Source organism: Danio rerio, chromosome 24 (genome assembly GCF_049306965.1).
Source record: "Danio rerio strain Tuebingen ecotype United States chromosome 24, GRCz12tu, whole genome shotgun sequence".
In the NCBI taxonomy this organism is placed as follows: domain Eukaryota; kingdom Metazoa; phylum Chordata; class Actinopteri; order Cypriniformes; family Danionidae; genus Danio; species Danio rerio.
In genome coordinates this window covers 21,122,560-21,137,480 of record NC_133199.1, presented here as the reverse complement: position 1 = coordinate 21,137,480, position 14,921 = coordinate 21,122,560, and the positions used below count along the sequence as shown (strand labels likewise).

Sequence of the window (14,921 nt, the reverse complement as noted above, 5' to 3'; positions counted from 1 at the left end):
AATTTACATAAACACTATTGTTTTTTAAATTAATCTTTTAAATTTTAGTGCAGGACTCCATAAGCTTTTGTAAACCTTTAAGCCACGATTTACTGTTTTAGATAAAGGCCTACTCCTGGCTCAAATTTAACCCTGTTCCAAAAAAAAAAAAAGTTTTACACAGTAAGAATTCATCAAGACTGTTCTGAGGTCCTTGTCCAAGTAGAAGCAGGAATAAAAAGGTGAGCCAATGTAAAAGTGTAAAATGTTTTATTTAGATGTTTTATACTGTGCAACAGTCACAATACAACAGCTGTCAATAGTCTACAATCGACCAATAAGACAATGAACACTGAAGACATCAAAACGTTGTCCAGAATGAGAAGTTGGGGATTAACAGGGGCTGTTTATCTTTTGATAAAATTGTTTATGTAATAGCTTGAAAGCATTCTGAAATACCCATGTGCATGCTATACAAAACTGAAGCATGACTTCGAGACCAATCAGACCAACCCGAACCAGCACAGTGGAGCCAACTGTACAATAACTGCAAAAACTAAACTTGAATTTCCCATAACTTTAAATAAGAGCTTATTAGGTCGCCAAGAACTTTTCCCTTTGAACACGCAATCCTAATATAGTCTTGTTCTTTAAATTTGAGCTATAGATATGCTTTTCTTTGACACAGGCCAGAATATACCAGGAATGTTTAGTAACTACCCCAGAAAAGGTGAACTAAAATTAAAAAGTATATGCTTTTTTAAATCATGCTTTTAAAGAACATTATAGTACACATGTAAAATACAAGCAACAGATAATGCAGTCGTGTATAGAAAATGTAGACCAAAAGTAAAAATATATAAAAAGGTATAATTAATTTCTGCATTCTGAAATTGCCACAACCATCAAACTGCGCTCCACTTTGCCATCAAATGGGCCTCCAACGTTCTCACGCAAACTCTGAAATTCCAGCAATGTGTCAAATGAAGTGCGTCATTTCCACTACGTTAAAGTTACATGTATAACATATTGATAATAATGACATAAAGAAAAAGATCTACATGACACTATGTTGGCATGGAAATAGCTGGATTACATCTGGCGTTGGCTTTATCTTATAGTTCCTTATCATCCAGATGATGTTGAAGATCCGTTCAGTGCTGACTTTCGCACTTTGCTGAAGTTGAACTGTCGATTTGGGCTTGTCATTGTCGTGCCGTTAATAGGACTGGAAATATGAGTGAAATGAGGTTGTGACGGCTGCACCAGAGTGCTCGGACTCGGTAGTGGTGAGGAGGTGGATGGAACTCCAGCAGGACTGCAGGCCTTATCACTGGCTGAGTCGCTTTCAGATCGGTTTGCATTGTTCAAACCCTCTTGTGGGTGGGTAATCTTCATTTTTTTACAGCTGGGTCGCACACGGTATTTTAGCGGCAGTGGTCCATTCTGGGTAAAGTAGAATGATACCAGAAAACAGCTAATCAGTGAGGGCTGCATGCCGAACAATTTTTTAATCCACAAAGCAACCAATTTTCATTTTAAATATCCTCAATAGACAGCATGCTTGAATAATATATTTAAAATAAGGATTAGGCTCAAATGAGAACTTACTCTTCTCCACGTGTAGATGTAGGCAATGTCCATTAATGTGTAATAATCCTTCAAAGGCTCATCCTCATACATAACTTCGATCTATTGGACAATACGCAAAAATAAGCATCATTCAATATCACACTGTGAGATGCAAGAACAGAACAATAAATAAGCAATTTCATGTAAATGTCAACCTTGCCATGAAAAAAAAAAAGTTTTCACCAAAATAGAGAAACCGTTTCCAAATTTTTTGTGTAAGCAAGCATTTTTACAGTACTTTTTAAAATACTCATAAATGTCTCTGTGAGTGTTTTTAAACTATTATATTTAATTACTAAAAATCATACAAGTAGCAGTTTCACAGCCGTCACATCCATAACGAAAAAGTGTCACATCCATAACAACACTTTTTCCTCATAAATGCCAAAAAAAAAGTCAAATAAAATAAAATCAATGATTTTTGTTCTATAGTGAGCCGACTCGTATTCGTTTGATTGGCATTGTTTCTTTTGCGTTGTGCAGTTTAATTGACAGAATTTTTACAAAGTATGTTGTACACTGTAAACTCGCAAACTTTCTTGTGTCATCCATAATGCATGTTCATTTTCCTCATTTAAAATATAAAAAATGTTTACAGATTGATATTTGTCTGAACCCATAACTCTGTGGTTAGTTGTTTTGGATAATATAAACAGATGTGTCAATATAATGTTAACATTTACTTTCTATGTGAATTTATGTTTTGAGTTTTTATTGCAAATGTCACATTCATAACTCTGGAATTGATCAAATGCATAAAAGCCTCTTAATACTTGCTTTATTTTATAAAAGTGCATCATGATAAAGCACTGAAATATTAAACTGCATTATTGTACTAATAGCAACAATCCAATAATGATTTATAAAGGCTGGTTCATTTGAAAATGAAATTGCTTCTACAATAACATCACATGACCTGGTAAGTAGGAGGTATATCCATTTTGCTTCTCAGAAATTTCCTCAAATGCATCACAGTCATGGCAGCAGGGCATTGTAGATATCTTTTGTTATTGACCTATGTGTTTTAAAAAGAAAATCAGACAAATGCTTCATTTTAGTGCAATCCATAACAATATCTAAAACTATTTTTTTTTAATAATTCATATTGAATGCAAATTACCTCCTCTTTTTGTCTCTCCTCTGTGCAGCCTTGCTGTTGCGCCCTAAACAATAAATAGCATTATTATTGTAAAATTGTATTGTATTATTGTAATAAAATAATATCCTCAGCATAATTCAGTACACCCCATTTTAAAAATGAATATTTTTATCCATTTCTCAGTAAATATAGGCAATGTATTTTGGTGCATTTAAACAAACCAGACTTATTGAAATAACATTTCAGTCACCAAACATATTTAGAAATTAAAAGATAATACAATTAAATTTATTGTAATATAAAATATTGTAAAAAAAAAAAAAAAAAATTCAAATAAATTTTTACATTGTTACTCTTGATTTTCCTTTTTTTTTAATTTTGTATTTAATATTTTTTCTATAACATAAATTTGTTTTTGTTTTTTTGGACCGTTCTATTAAGTTATTTTGTTAGATAAGCTGCAGATTTGGCTTCAGTACTGACTAATCTAATGTATATGCACAAATATAATACTGTATAGCTTCCACAGTAATAGCTACTAAAAATACTAAATTAAAAGACAGATTTGTGAGGGGTGTACTCATATATGCCGAGCACTGCAAGTGATAAATTATAACATGTTTAAAATAAAATATCTTTATCAATAAAGTTACTCTAGTATAATAACCACTTGTGTTGTTTTGACTTTTGTAAGAATACACTTTAACTTATTCAAACATTAACACATACCTATGATCGAAAAACTCAATTGACAGACTGATAATCTCATCATCTGTAATGATTCGCTTGTCCTCGTCAGCAACTTCCCCTCGATCCTCATTTGACCCATTTGCAGCTTTAAAAAAATAAAGATTTTACATCCCAGTGCAACACAGATTTGTTGAACTGTTGGGGATTGAACAGACTTTTGTCTTAACATAATAAATACATACCATCAACAGATGGGTGTTCAGCATAAAAGTCTCTCCTACGCTTCATTTCATCTGCACAGAAAAAAGTCATATCTAAAATAAGCATGTGTGAATTCATACAATAATACACTTATAATATTTTAAAGTGACTGACTTTTGAAAAGACCAGGAACCAACTTGTATACAATGTCTTGTAGAGTTTTGTCAGACCTGGTGTTGGGAGGGAGGATTGAGAGGTTAGATGTGGTCAGTTAAACAATTTTTGGAAAGACAATGCAATTTAGGCTATCCTGTTCTGATGGTAAAAACAACAACAGTAATGCTGAAGATTACCGTATATTGAGAAGTGGCTTTGTTTTGTGAACCTGCACATCACATATGGGGCAGTATTTACTGGTCTCCAGGTACCGGACAATGCACATTTTACAAACTGAGGATAAGAAAAATTTAACAGGATAAGACACAAAATCCAGATATTTGGCATGAAGTTTTCAGATATAAGCAAAAAAACACTTACATGAGTGCAAGCATTCTATGATTGTTGTTGCATCTATGAAATATCCACCACATAATACACACATCAGATGAGGATTGAGCTCTGTAATCTTGATCCTTGTTGTGCGATGCATCGTCATGGGATAGAAAAGAACCTGCAGATGCATTAGAATAAGTTGAACTAGCAACTTACAATCACCTGAGACTTCTACATTACCCCTTATTACGGGATGTTTTAAATATCTAAATAATGCTGTTAGCGCACTTTAATAAACAGACAACTATAATTTAAGACAGCTTGTCTACGCCTCTGTAAAACTGCTTAATTGCAATGCATAATGATCATATCGGAGTAAATGAAGATTCGACAACACGCAAAAGGCATAAATAAAGCATCCATCATAAGAACAATCTACGTTAATTAACTTTACGTGACGAACACTTCCCACGGTTTCTATAGCAACTAAACCTGCGTAACGTGGCAACGTACCAACCAGCTGAAAATAACCATGCCGCTTTGTCTATAAATGCAGTTCCAGCAAATTTTAATTGAAAACGAGTCCGCCGAATACATCTAAAACAGCGTGCATCGTGTAATAATGGTCTTACATTTGATTTTTAGTCCGTCCACAAACGACTGAAATAACACCACACATCTATGCAATAATGATGCTGATCTCCGCTTTTTGCTTAGACAGTCTCTCCCTCCTAAACTACTGTTTCAGTCGCCCGTTGCCCATAAATGCACCGTGCATTAAACTGATACCCAATTGACATCATGACTGTCGTCATACGTTGCCATGTATAAGGTTTAATTTTGTTTTACACGGAACTGTTATTAAAACACCTCATTACTTCGGTGCATTCTCTGAGAGCCGAGGACAAGTCTGAGATGACAACCATCCGAAAACGATCAGAGTAAGCAACTCTAGAGTAGTGATTTACATGTGAAGTAGCCTACTAAACCTGCAGCTATACTTACAGTAGTTATAACTGGCGTTTTGAGGGTCAATTTTACATGTTGTTGTACAATTAAAGGACGATTTGAATGAAACATGAATAAAGAACACATGATAAAAACACATGAGATATTACTTCATATCAAAATATATAGGCAACAAAAAGGTTGTGAATATACACGCCAAAAGGAACGTTAAAACAAAGGTAAGTCGTCCAAAAATATATCCTTATTAAAATTTGTAAAGGCGGCCAGGATCTAGATTTTAGCTAAAACATCCACTAGACAAACAGAAATGATCTAGGCTTCAGGACGGTTTGCCCTCACCACTGCAACAAGCGTTTCGGTTGGTTTGAGACAGACAACCACAACCTTTTTGATCTTTGACAAGCACTTTGAGGATGATGGCTTCACGTATAAAATAAAGCAGTCAGGAGGAAATTACCTTTATACACAAACTGTTCTACGTGAGAAGGTGTAGTTTGCAGAGATCTCTGGCCTATTTCGATTAATATTAATATACCACCTGATTAAGCTGAGGAGAATCAAACTGTTAACTGTATTTAACCTATTCTACATAACGCATCAGGTTTTTGACATTTTGAGTTCACAACTTCAAACAGTGTCATACGTTATAACCTATAATAAAAATAAATTGTTTACCAAATCTTGAGGGGGACAGCTGCAATTTCTAAAACAAGATATAGGCTAAACGCGTGATAGACTTATGTTTTTTTAAACAACAAAGGTCAAAGCGACAAAGTTCAGTTCTAAAAGATAAACTAAAAGATTACCCCTTGACATGCAGCGACAAAAAACAGCAAGGCTTCCACACATTAGCCTACATAAAAACAGGTGAAAACGAATAATTTAGCTCAAGTATAAATAAATGTATATAGCCATACACGTAAAAATATATATTTGAATGGTAAAGTGGCTTCAAAGTCCAACAGATATATCCTTAGATCCAAACAAATCTTGTAACCTACAATATAGGATGTCCAAACAGCAATTTAAGTCAGATGGATAAATTAAAGTAAACGCTGAAAAACGTTATATTCGTAAAATAAGTATATTGTTTAATGTGTTGTTTTGTCAACCACACATCGTCTGTGTAGTGAATGTTTGCTGTCAGCTACTGAATGCTTTGTCCTGTATATCCGACAACCTGGCATGTTTAGGTTACTGTGCAAATTTAAGTTAAAAAAACGCACAAATAGGCACAATTTAGCAAAACAACAAGTTTGATCACAAGTAAACATCATACAGATTGCATATCTATAAATTTAGATAACTAGTTAATGTTACGACAAACAGAAAATCCTTTAGAAACCTGCCTGACATAAACAGGCGACCCGTCTTTACCCGATTTCGCGTGCACGGTCAGGATTCATTAATAACTAAACCGTTTCTTCTAGCTAGAAACACCAAACAAACATCATGATGTCAATAACTGAATACCACACAACTCAAAAAGAGTCATTCGTGGACCCATTAAACAAAATTCTTAGATAAAATAACTCAAATCTGTAAGCACGCGGAGACACGGAGACAATGTTGCGTACGCGAGCCTGTCAGTTCCCGCATCCTAACGTACGTCTCCATTTTAAGCTCACAAAAACACTGAATTGGAATTAGACATATGTAAGGGGAGATATCGAAGAACATGTACCTTTCTGGACTGGAGTGAATAGTCGAGCCTGGTGCTGGTTAGACAATGAAAGTTATAAGTCGATCAGCAGAAAATGAATACGAGCCAAGCGGCCATCTTGAAAAGGGCTGCAGACGCTGTCAATTGCAATAAGAGAACGGTGGAGCAGGGCGCAGTACAATAATAAAAAATAGAAAAGGTCCTGTTGTCGATGTGCGTGCCTTGCTTTGTTGGAGAGACGTAACCGGTTTCGTATTTAGACCTCCCGCGTGTAAAACAGCCAGGCTGATGTGCGTTTTCTCCAGACTAGCGCCTTCAGTCTTCTCTTTGAAAAATGCTGCGCTGATGGTTCAGTGGAAACTGACACCGTCCCCAAAATGGCTTGTAGTTCGACCGCCCCGTGCATCACGTGATCTAATTCCTTAAGGGTGGCCTGGGAATATGTGTCGGTGTATTCAGCGCGGCTCTCGCTCAACAAATAACAAAGAATTGCTTTTCAAAGTCTGTTTGACCGTGGTCCAGCTCGTGTAAGGTTTACACAATAGGATAGGTTCTTGTAGGTCAGCTTAGAACCGTTTGCCACATGTCTACAAAATAAATAAAATCCGCTAACAGCGCTAAAAAAGAATGATTCAAAACATAGACATGATCAACTTACCGTAAGATTTTCTATTTATACACATCTGCATAATCTAAACTTGCAAATGCACCAAGGAAGTATTTAATTAATTAGCCGATGGCATGTTCAGACATTGCATGCGTTGCTGAATTAATTCACGGTGATGAATGTTGCAGAGAGCAGTACAGAAAAACATTGCGAACTCTCCCTCATACGACCGGGAGTCCCCTAGAAAATCCTGACTCTACAAATATGACTCAACGGTATCTATAGCATACTCGCAGTCTTTTCTGTTCTGTCCTTATACTCTCTCTCTCATATATATATATATATATATATATATATATATATATATATATATATATATATATATATATATATATATATATGCGCAACACATATTTACACTTTAATGCTAAAATATTGATTTCTTCTTAATTGCGTCAAAGAAATAAAGTCTAGCATACACAAAGACAGCCTTGCTTAAAAGTGATTTATTGTGGATTTTATGAAAATGACATTTTGGAAAAACAACCACAAACAAACAACCACAGCACCAGATAATATTAATCGATATGCAAGAACAACAGAACAAAAAGAAACCGGAAAGATGCGTTTGGTTAGACAACCTCCAGGAATCATGACTGTGTTGCTCTCTCGACACTTTTTGCGGCGTCCTTCATTTTTCCAACCAAATCCTGAACACAGTTCAAACAATCCAGTTTATTCACAAGCAAATACAAAATATAGAAAAATTGATTTTTACCAAGTCAATTGTTTTACATCTAAAAAAAGCAGTCAAACAGTTCATGCAACTATACTAGATAAAGCAAAGCCTAATATAAAAAAGATCAGTTGTTGACATCGTAAACCTCTGATGATCTATGAAAGTAAACAAAACTACACAAAATTAAATGAAAACTGGGCTTAATCAAAATTAAGAAGGTAGAAAATAGCCCAGTTTGACCGTGCATAAATAAGATTGTTGATTGCATATAGAACAATCAGTAAGTTAGGATTAAAAATCACTGTTTTATAATTTAATGTGAACTTAATGGCAACGTTTTATCAAATTTGCTAAACGCGTGGGTATTTATGAAAACCTCTGGGATGTTTGTAAAGAGGTGTGATGATAACTGAGTGCATAAGAATTTTATGACTTGATCTTTCGGACAATTCACCTTTGTGTCACCCCAACAACAAACAGGCATCTGTGTGACGACGATAATAAAATTAGTATGCAGGCTTTTACAGAAACAGAAACCACACGATGGTAACTTTGAAATTTTCAGGTAGGCCTAAACTCATCATTCAATTACCGGGTTGTAGTAAATTAATGTCAATAACAACAGATTATTATTAAATATTTATCGCTCGTCAAATTCTTTGTATATTGGTTTAAATCAGGAAGTTTTGTATAAGAAGGCCTACAAAATAGAATTTTAAAGCAAGATAAACTCTGTTTCTGAAGAGTCAAAAATATGAAAATAACTGTGAAAACATCAAATTGTTTCAAATAATAAAAGCATTTTAGCCTATTTAAACCTTTAGAAAAATAACATCTTAATCAATGGCTAAGCTGGAGGAAATCATCCACGTGCTTTTAGTCAAACTGATAGTGAGTCTGTGGACTAAAATAAATACCTGAAGTTGCTCCATTGTGCAGTTAAACTTAATTTTCGACGAACAGCCACCGCTCTGCAAAAGCAACCAGAGTACATCCAAAGTGAAAATAACCATTACTGGAAAGTACAGTGAATGCATGTAGGCTTTATGGAATTACATACCTCAGTGTTTAAGGAAATCAGGTATGACGGCTGATTGACTTTATGTACATGACTATTCTGTGGAGAGAAAAAATGGTCATGAGATATTATGGAAGTATTGTAAATGATGGACAACTTAAAGAAACAACATACCTTTATACAATATTCAAGACGCCATGCAGCATCAGTTATATGGGGAGGGCATATGTCAATGCTGAGGAGCAAGTAAAAAAAATAAATAAAGTATCACTGCGGAAATATTTCATTGAATTAGATAAAAGTGATTTTTTTATGCCTTTCAAAAAAAAAATAATAATACACATGCCTCACCTTGACAACAAAGACTCCACATTTTGTTTGTTTTTCTAGAAGATATATAGAAGAGAGATATTCACCTTACTGTAATTCAACTGTTCTTTTAAAAATATTGGGAGACCAAACGTTAGCCTACTTGGAATGAAGTATAAAATATGTCCACTCTTTCAGTCTGAAACCCCAGGTCTTCAAGACATGAGCTAGAAGAACACACGGTATTTTCAGAATTTAGAACACAAGCGGATAGGGGTTGGAAATGATCTTTAGAATATGTTACCTAATTGTCGATTTATCCGCATTTTGCTTAACTCCCTCAAGAATGAACGTTGTTGCCGCGGTGTGACAGTGGTTCAGAGTTGACTGATCGATGTGTTTCAATTCTGGATGACCTGAAGTTGAAGAAAAAATGGTCTAAACAGAAGCTTGAACGTGTGTGTGTGTGTGAGAGAGAGAGAGAGAGAGAGAGAGAGAGAGAGAGAGAGAGAGAGAGAGAGAGAGAGAGAGAGAGAGAGAGAGAGAGAGAGAGAGAGAGAGAGAGAGAGAGAGAGAGCGTTGTTTTAAACCTTACACGCTAAGCTAATGCCTTTTCATAACAAATGTTAAATTATCGGTCAAGCCAGATAATCACTTTCTATACAGAGAGAGTATGTAAGCGAAATAGAAAACCTGTTTAGCTGATAACCAGCGCAGATTAGATTACAAAATTTTAAATCTACAAATACATGAATGTTAGCATACTACATGTGTTTGGGTATAATCAAGCATATGTTAAATATATATGGACTCATTCCTTTACATTTAAAAAGAATGATGTTGTTAATCACACTACGGCTTAGCTAATGCGGCTAAGCGGTCAACTAATGTACACTGCACTTTGTAAGCACAGTAGGCAAACGCCAAGTCAAAGCATGACGATTAAAGTCCGTCAGCCTATGCCAGTTATTGGGCTCTGCAACATATAACATGTCAAGCCCAAGAAAATAACATCAGTAACACAACGCAGCGACTTCCTTCTTGTCTGGAAAGCACCGGAAGTAGTGCTGCACAAAGAAAAAACCTCAACCATCTTACCCAGAGCGCTTTCGCTTCGAGGCGAGACCAGACTGTTGAAGGCGACCTCTGTGAATATCGCATACGACTTCAGGTCGATCACGTTTGAATCGGCTAGGATTTGAAGCCCTTTCATCACTGATTCCGACAACTCCATTTTGAGCAAACTCGCTAGCCTTGGTCACATGAGCGCGTCAGCTGATCTCAGGGCTTGAATTGTCGGGGAACAGGGACAGAGTACTACTGACACATCCATGCACTTGCTGCGCATCATTCTGTTATTGCGCAATTCTGTTATTGTCCTAAGCGAGAAAAAATAAAATATAAATAAAAATAAACTATTGGTTTGTCAAAGACTATGCCGGATTTCTGTGCTTCCAGATAGGCAAAGCAGCATATAAAAAAAAAACTATTACGTATGTTGATAAGAGACGCGTCCGTAATACTGCACAAACCAATTTAATAGTTTAGATTATATTAAAACCAATCTTAACCATCTTAAGACGATTCTTTAAAGTCTATATTAGTGATGTGGTGGTGGCAAGTTTGGTTCTTCTTTAACTTCCTTGTATTTACAAATTAAATAATTTTAAACATATTTTGCGACATATAATATGTAGATATGTGTCTTCAGACTACCATTTTTGGTTGCCCAAACAACCTTAAAATATGCATTTATTAAATGTTAATAATAAAAATTACTTTTAAGAACCTTGTGGGGAATTGAAAGGTTTCAATGATGTTAAGGATTCTTCAACATTGATTCTAAAAATAAAATAAAAGAATAAAATTATGCATGTTCTTTGCTCTTCTCCCGAGAGAAACAATGCATGAGATATTTAAGAAACATTGTTAACGCTAACATTTTTTTAATCGCAATAAAGACATTAGAAGAGTTTCGATGCTAAGTACAAAAATGTAATGTCAAATAACTTTTCAGTTATTTTTTATACAGTAATTTCGGCGTTTTTTTTTTAATTGGGGAAATCTAGAAAAATTCAGATTTCTCGTATGAGACCTGGTTTTAAATTGAATTTTGCCTCTGACTTGGATCTGTGTAGTTGCTATAATTATTACCAAATTTCCAAAGCTGAACAGAAAACAGACAATAGTATATAAGATTATAGGCGCAACTAGAAAGCCCCACAAAAACCCACAAAATTTCTAAAGCAAATATTTTAAAATCAAGTACGATAAAGAACAAACATTATATAGATGACACATTTTACAGATGACACAAAACGCCTGTATACATTTTATGTAGAAAAAAAAATCGGGGACAACTGCAAATGTCAGAGTTTAAAAAGAGTATTTGTTCTGACATGATGATAGATAAAAACTAATGTCAAAAGTATCTCTTGTATTCAACGTGGATTCATGAACTTGCCATATATATTTATATTGGCGCTTATTTATTTATGCCTGTGGGCTTGTGGTCATTACCAAGAACCTTATGAAAAGTCTCGGGTCATTATGACGAGTCATTAAGCTCTTCCACAACTATCTGTGAACTAATTTTGTCTTAAATGAATTTGACTTATCTGTTGTTTAATCAAGGAAAGTGGGATACTGTTGTTTTATTTCTTTTGCCAGCAAAGAACACAAGTTCTTTATGAGTTAGTTATTTACCCTCAATTAAATGTTTTTATTTATTTATTTGTGTGTGTGTGTGTGTGTGTGTGTGTGTGTGTGTGTGTGTGTGTGTGTGTGTGTGTGTGTGTGTGTATTCGAATGCAATTTATTTATTTAGGCAAACGTTGTATTATGTAAAATAGCATTTATTATATATAGGGTATATATTTTTCAAACACTTAAAGTTAAAATAAAACTAATGGTCATTAATAACTTGCAGTTATGCAGGTTATGTTACCGGTGTTCATTATTTCATTTATTCGTTTATTTATTGAGCGATTTATCGTTTAATTTACTCTGTTTTAATTAAGTTTTTTAACATCGCACCTTGGGGGTACACGGAAAACACTCTCAATCGGAAATCTTGCATATTTGCATAGAATATCTAAAGGACACTTGCTAGATTTTAGAATAAGAAAACATTGCCACACCAAATGTTAAAGGAAAATAAAGTGGTCTTAATGTAATTGCCCTTACTTATGTCAAAATGGGAACTTAACACTGTTTTAAATATAGACAGCAGCAATATAAATAGCTGTCGACCTTGTAACTTCAGAGGAACTTTCTCAAAATCCACACATAGAAGAATGCAGATACAAAAGACAAGATGAATCGGTTTTAGAATAATTAATTGTTTACTTGAAGAAGTAACAAACTGTGACATGAAATAACCCAACTTTACCAAACTGAAGAATTATTTTTGGTGAACCCTCAAACAGAACAGCGGCCATTTTGGGTAATACCCGAGACAAGAGGTTGTTCAACAAAATGGATGTGACGTGGACTTTTGGTGATTTATTAAAAAATTGAAGCCAAACAGCCAGCTGTTGCTTGGAGGCTCTTCAGCAGCAAATGCTTAGAAGAATGTTTATGCTAATAGAGGGAAACTAAGTTTAAATTAACCTTTTGCGCTGCTGAAGTTTTTTTATTATATAGGGGAGGAAGTCATAAGCCCATTGTAGTGTTTTTTTAAAGAAAGGAAAATATTGCTTAATGATTGTTTTTATGTTTACAGAAGATCTAGGTCATTAGAGGAACCTATACCAAAGCATGTGTAACGAGTAATTTAATTCAGCATTGTGGCGAAATAAAAAAAAACTATGGTGAAAATGTAAAAGGAAAGTGTATCTTTTTAAAATCAAATAGTGTTGCTAAAACTAAAGCTCCAACAACATTTATTTGAAATTGAAGGGCTATGATTGCATATAGAAAAGCTAATCCATTTAATAAATTATGCTGTATAAAAACAAATTAAATGTATTAAAATGTTTAAAATTTATTTTACGTCGTCATAAAAATGTAATAAATTCGTGAAATTGGATAACTTGAAAAATAGGTAGCCTAGACTGTTTTAATATAAGCCAAATCAACAAAACATTCGAGATAACAAGATGACAATAAACAAAATAAATAAATAACAATTTAACCCTTTTTGTGCTGTATATTTATTTCTTTGCTTTCCTAAAATGCGTTTCCTCTATGGTTTAGGGTTAAATTAAAGCATATTTAACCATTGCTAACAGAGACATTTATAAAGTTAGGCTGCATGCATGTTGCGTATACAATCATTTATGCGATGAACTTAATCGAGGAAAATATTTATCCATATGATTTGCATTAAATCCCCATAAACTTTTTCCGACATAAAAAGATGTTTGCAGATGTCGTTTAAATACGGTCCAAACAATCGTCTAAAGCGACATAATTAAATTACTAACGTCAGTAACATTATTTGTGACAAAGGTCACAGATTAATTTATTTGCATATTTCAAGGAACTAATGGAATATAATGAATCAAATGAGAATGTGTTAGGCCCGTTTATACACAGCATGAAGGGTTTTCTATTTGAAACTTCAGCTGACACTAACACATGTTCTTATTGGGCACGAGTGTATCTTATAAATTAAACCTAAATGTGTTACAACTGCTGTGTTTCTGATTCTGAGTAGTATGACAATAGATTTAATCTGAATTACATTAATTTAATTAATTCTCAGACTATGTTTTAAGTGTGAATATGAATTTAGTTATATTACTGTAATAAGTATTATTTACGTAAAGTGTTCAACAGAAATTAAACAAATGTAATAACTAAATAATCAGGCAATAAAAAATAACAAGAAGTGAATTATATATTAAAATTATTCAGATAAGAAATTTCTAAAAAGCCAATAAATAAAATATTCTGAAATTTCGTACTGATTTAAGTGTCTTGGCGCATAAAGTTTACCAATCTAGTTTTTAATGCTACGCATTATTTAATTTATTTTTAGGTTAATTACATTTACATATATATTTTTTTCTTTTAAATTATGTCAAAATAAACCAAGAACACCCATATACACATATAAACCATGTTGTATATCTTTTTGCAGTATCCAAATTGTTACGTGGTCTTGCAAACATTACAAAGTCAACATTTTGGGGGTTAAATTATATTTCCGGAATAACACCGATGGACAGATAACACGTCCTGTTATAGCCTAATGTTTTGTTTATTCTGTTTTAATAGCACAAAACCAAACTGTCGAAAAAGTTACTTGGCTGCATTTAGGTGTGGGAGGAGAGGTTTAGTGGTACGTCTCCTTTAAGACACACGAGAAGGAAGTTTCGTTATTTTGTTCAAGAAGGAAATCATGCAAAATGGGCGTTGAAAATAAGCACAAGTTATCAAATGTAAAGATAAACAATCTCGGTTGTTTGTTAGAATAAACAGGCTTACAATAGCAAAGTCCTTTTTTCTTTGGGGCAACAGAAATTTACTTTACCAACATTGTTGGTCATCTCTATTAATATAAACAAGTACGTAACC

At 34.0% G+C, this 14,921-nt stretch overlaps 2 protein-coding genes across 8 annotated transcripts in view; both read right to left on the bottom strand.

Moving 5' to 3' along the window:
- Positions 1–234: 234 nt before the first annotated feature.
- The window catches only part of bmi1a (bmi1 polycomb ring finger oncogene 1a), a 36,675-nt gene continuing 21,988 nt past the window's right edge, over positions 235–14,921 (bottom strand). For 2 of the 6 annotated variants that reach the window (XM_073940017.1, XM_073940018.1), the window contains exons 3-11: positions 4,139–4,271; positions 3,955–4,051; positions 3,776–3,831; positions 3,643–3,693; positions 3,440–3,545; positions 2,732–2,774; positions 2,528–2,626; positions 1,591–1,671; positions 235–1,425 (exon numbers count right to left, since the gene is read on the bottom strand). In XM_073940017.1, the coding sequence (XP_073796118.1) occupies positions 1,108–1,425; positions 1,591–1,671; positions 2,528–2,626; positions 2,732–2,774; positions 3,440–3,545; positions 3,643–3,693; positions 3,776–3,831; positions 3,955–4,051; positions 4,139–4,271 (984 nt within the window). In that variant the 3' untranslated portion in view covers positions 235–1,107. 6 annotated transcript variants of the gene reach the window in all.
- Positions 7,823–10,662, bottom strand: commd3 (COMM domain containing 3). 2 transcript variants are annotated; one of them, XR_012399116.1, is made up of 8 exons: positions 10,497–10,662; positions 9,703–9,814; positions 9,562–9,625; positions 9,441–9,475; positions 9,264–9,324; positions 9,132–9,188; positions 8,526–9,042; positions 7,823–8,042 (listed from the first exon to the last, which is right to left on the bottom strand). XR_012399116.1 is itself a non-coding variant. In NM_001008734.2 (8 exon segments), coding segments are annotated over 8 exon segments (579 nt in total). In that variant the 5' UTR covers positions 10,633–10,660; the 3' UTR covers positions 7,824–7,982.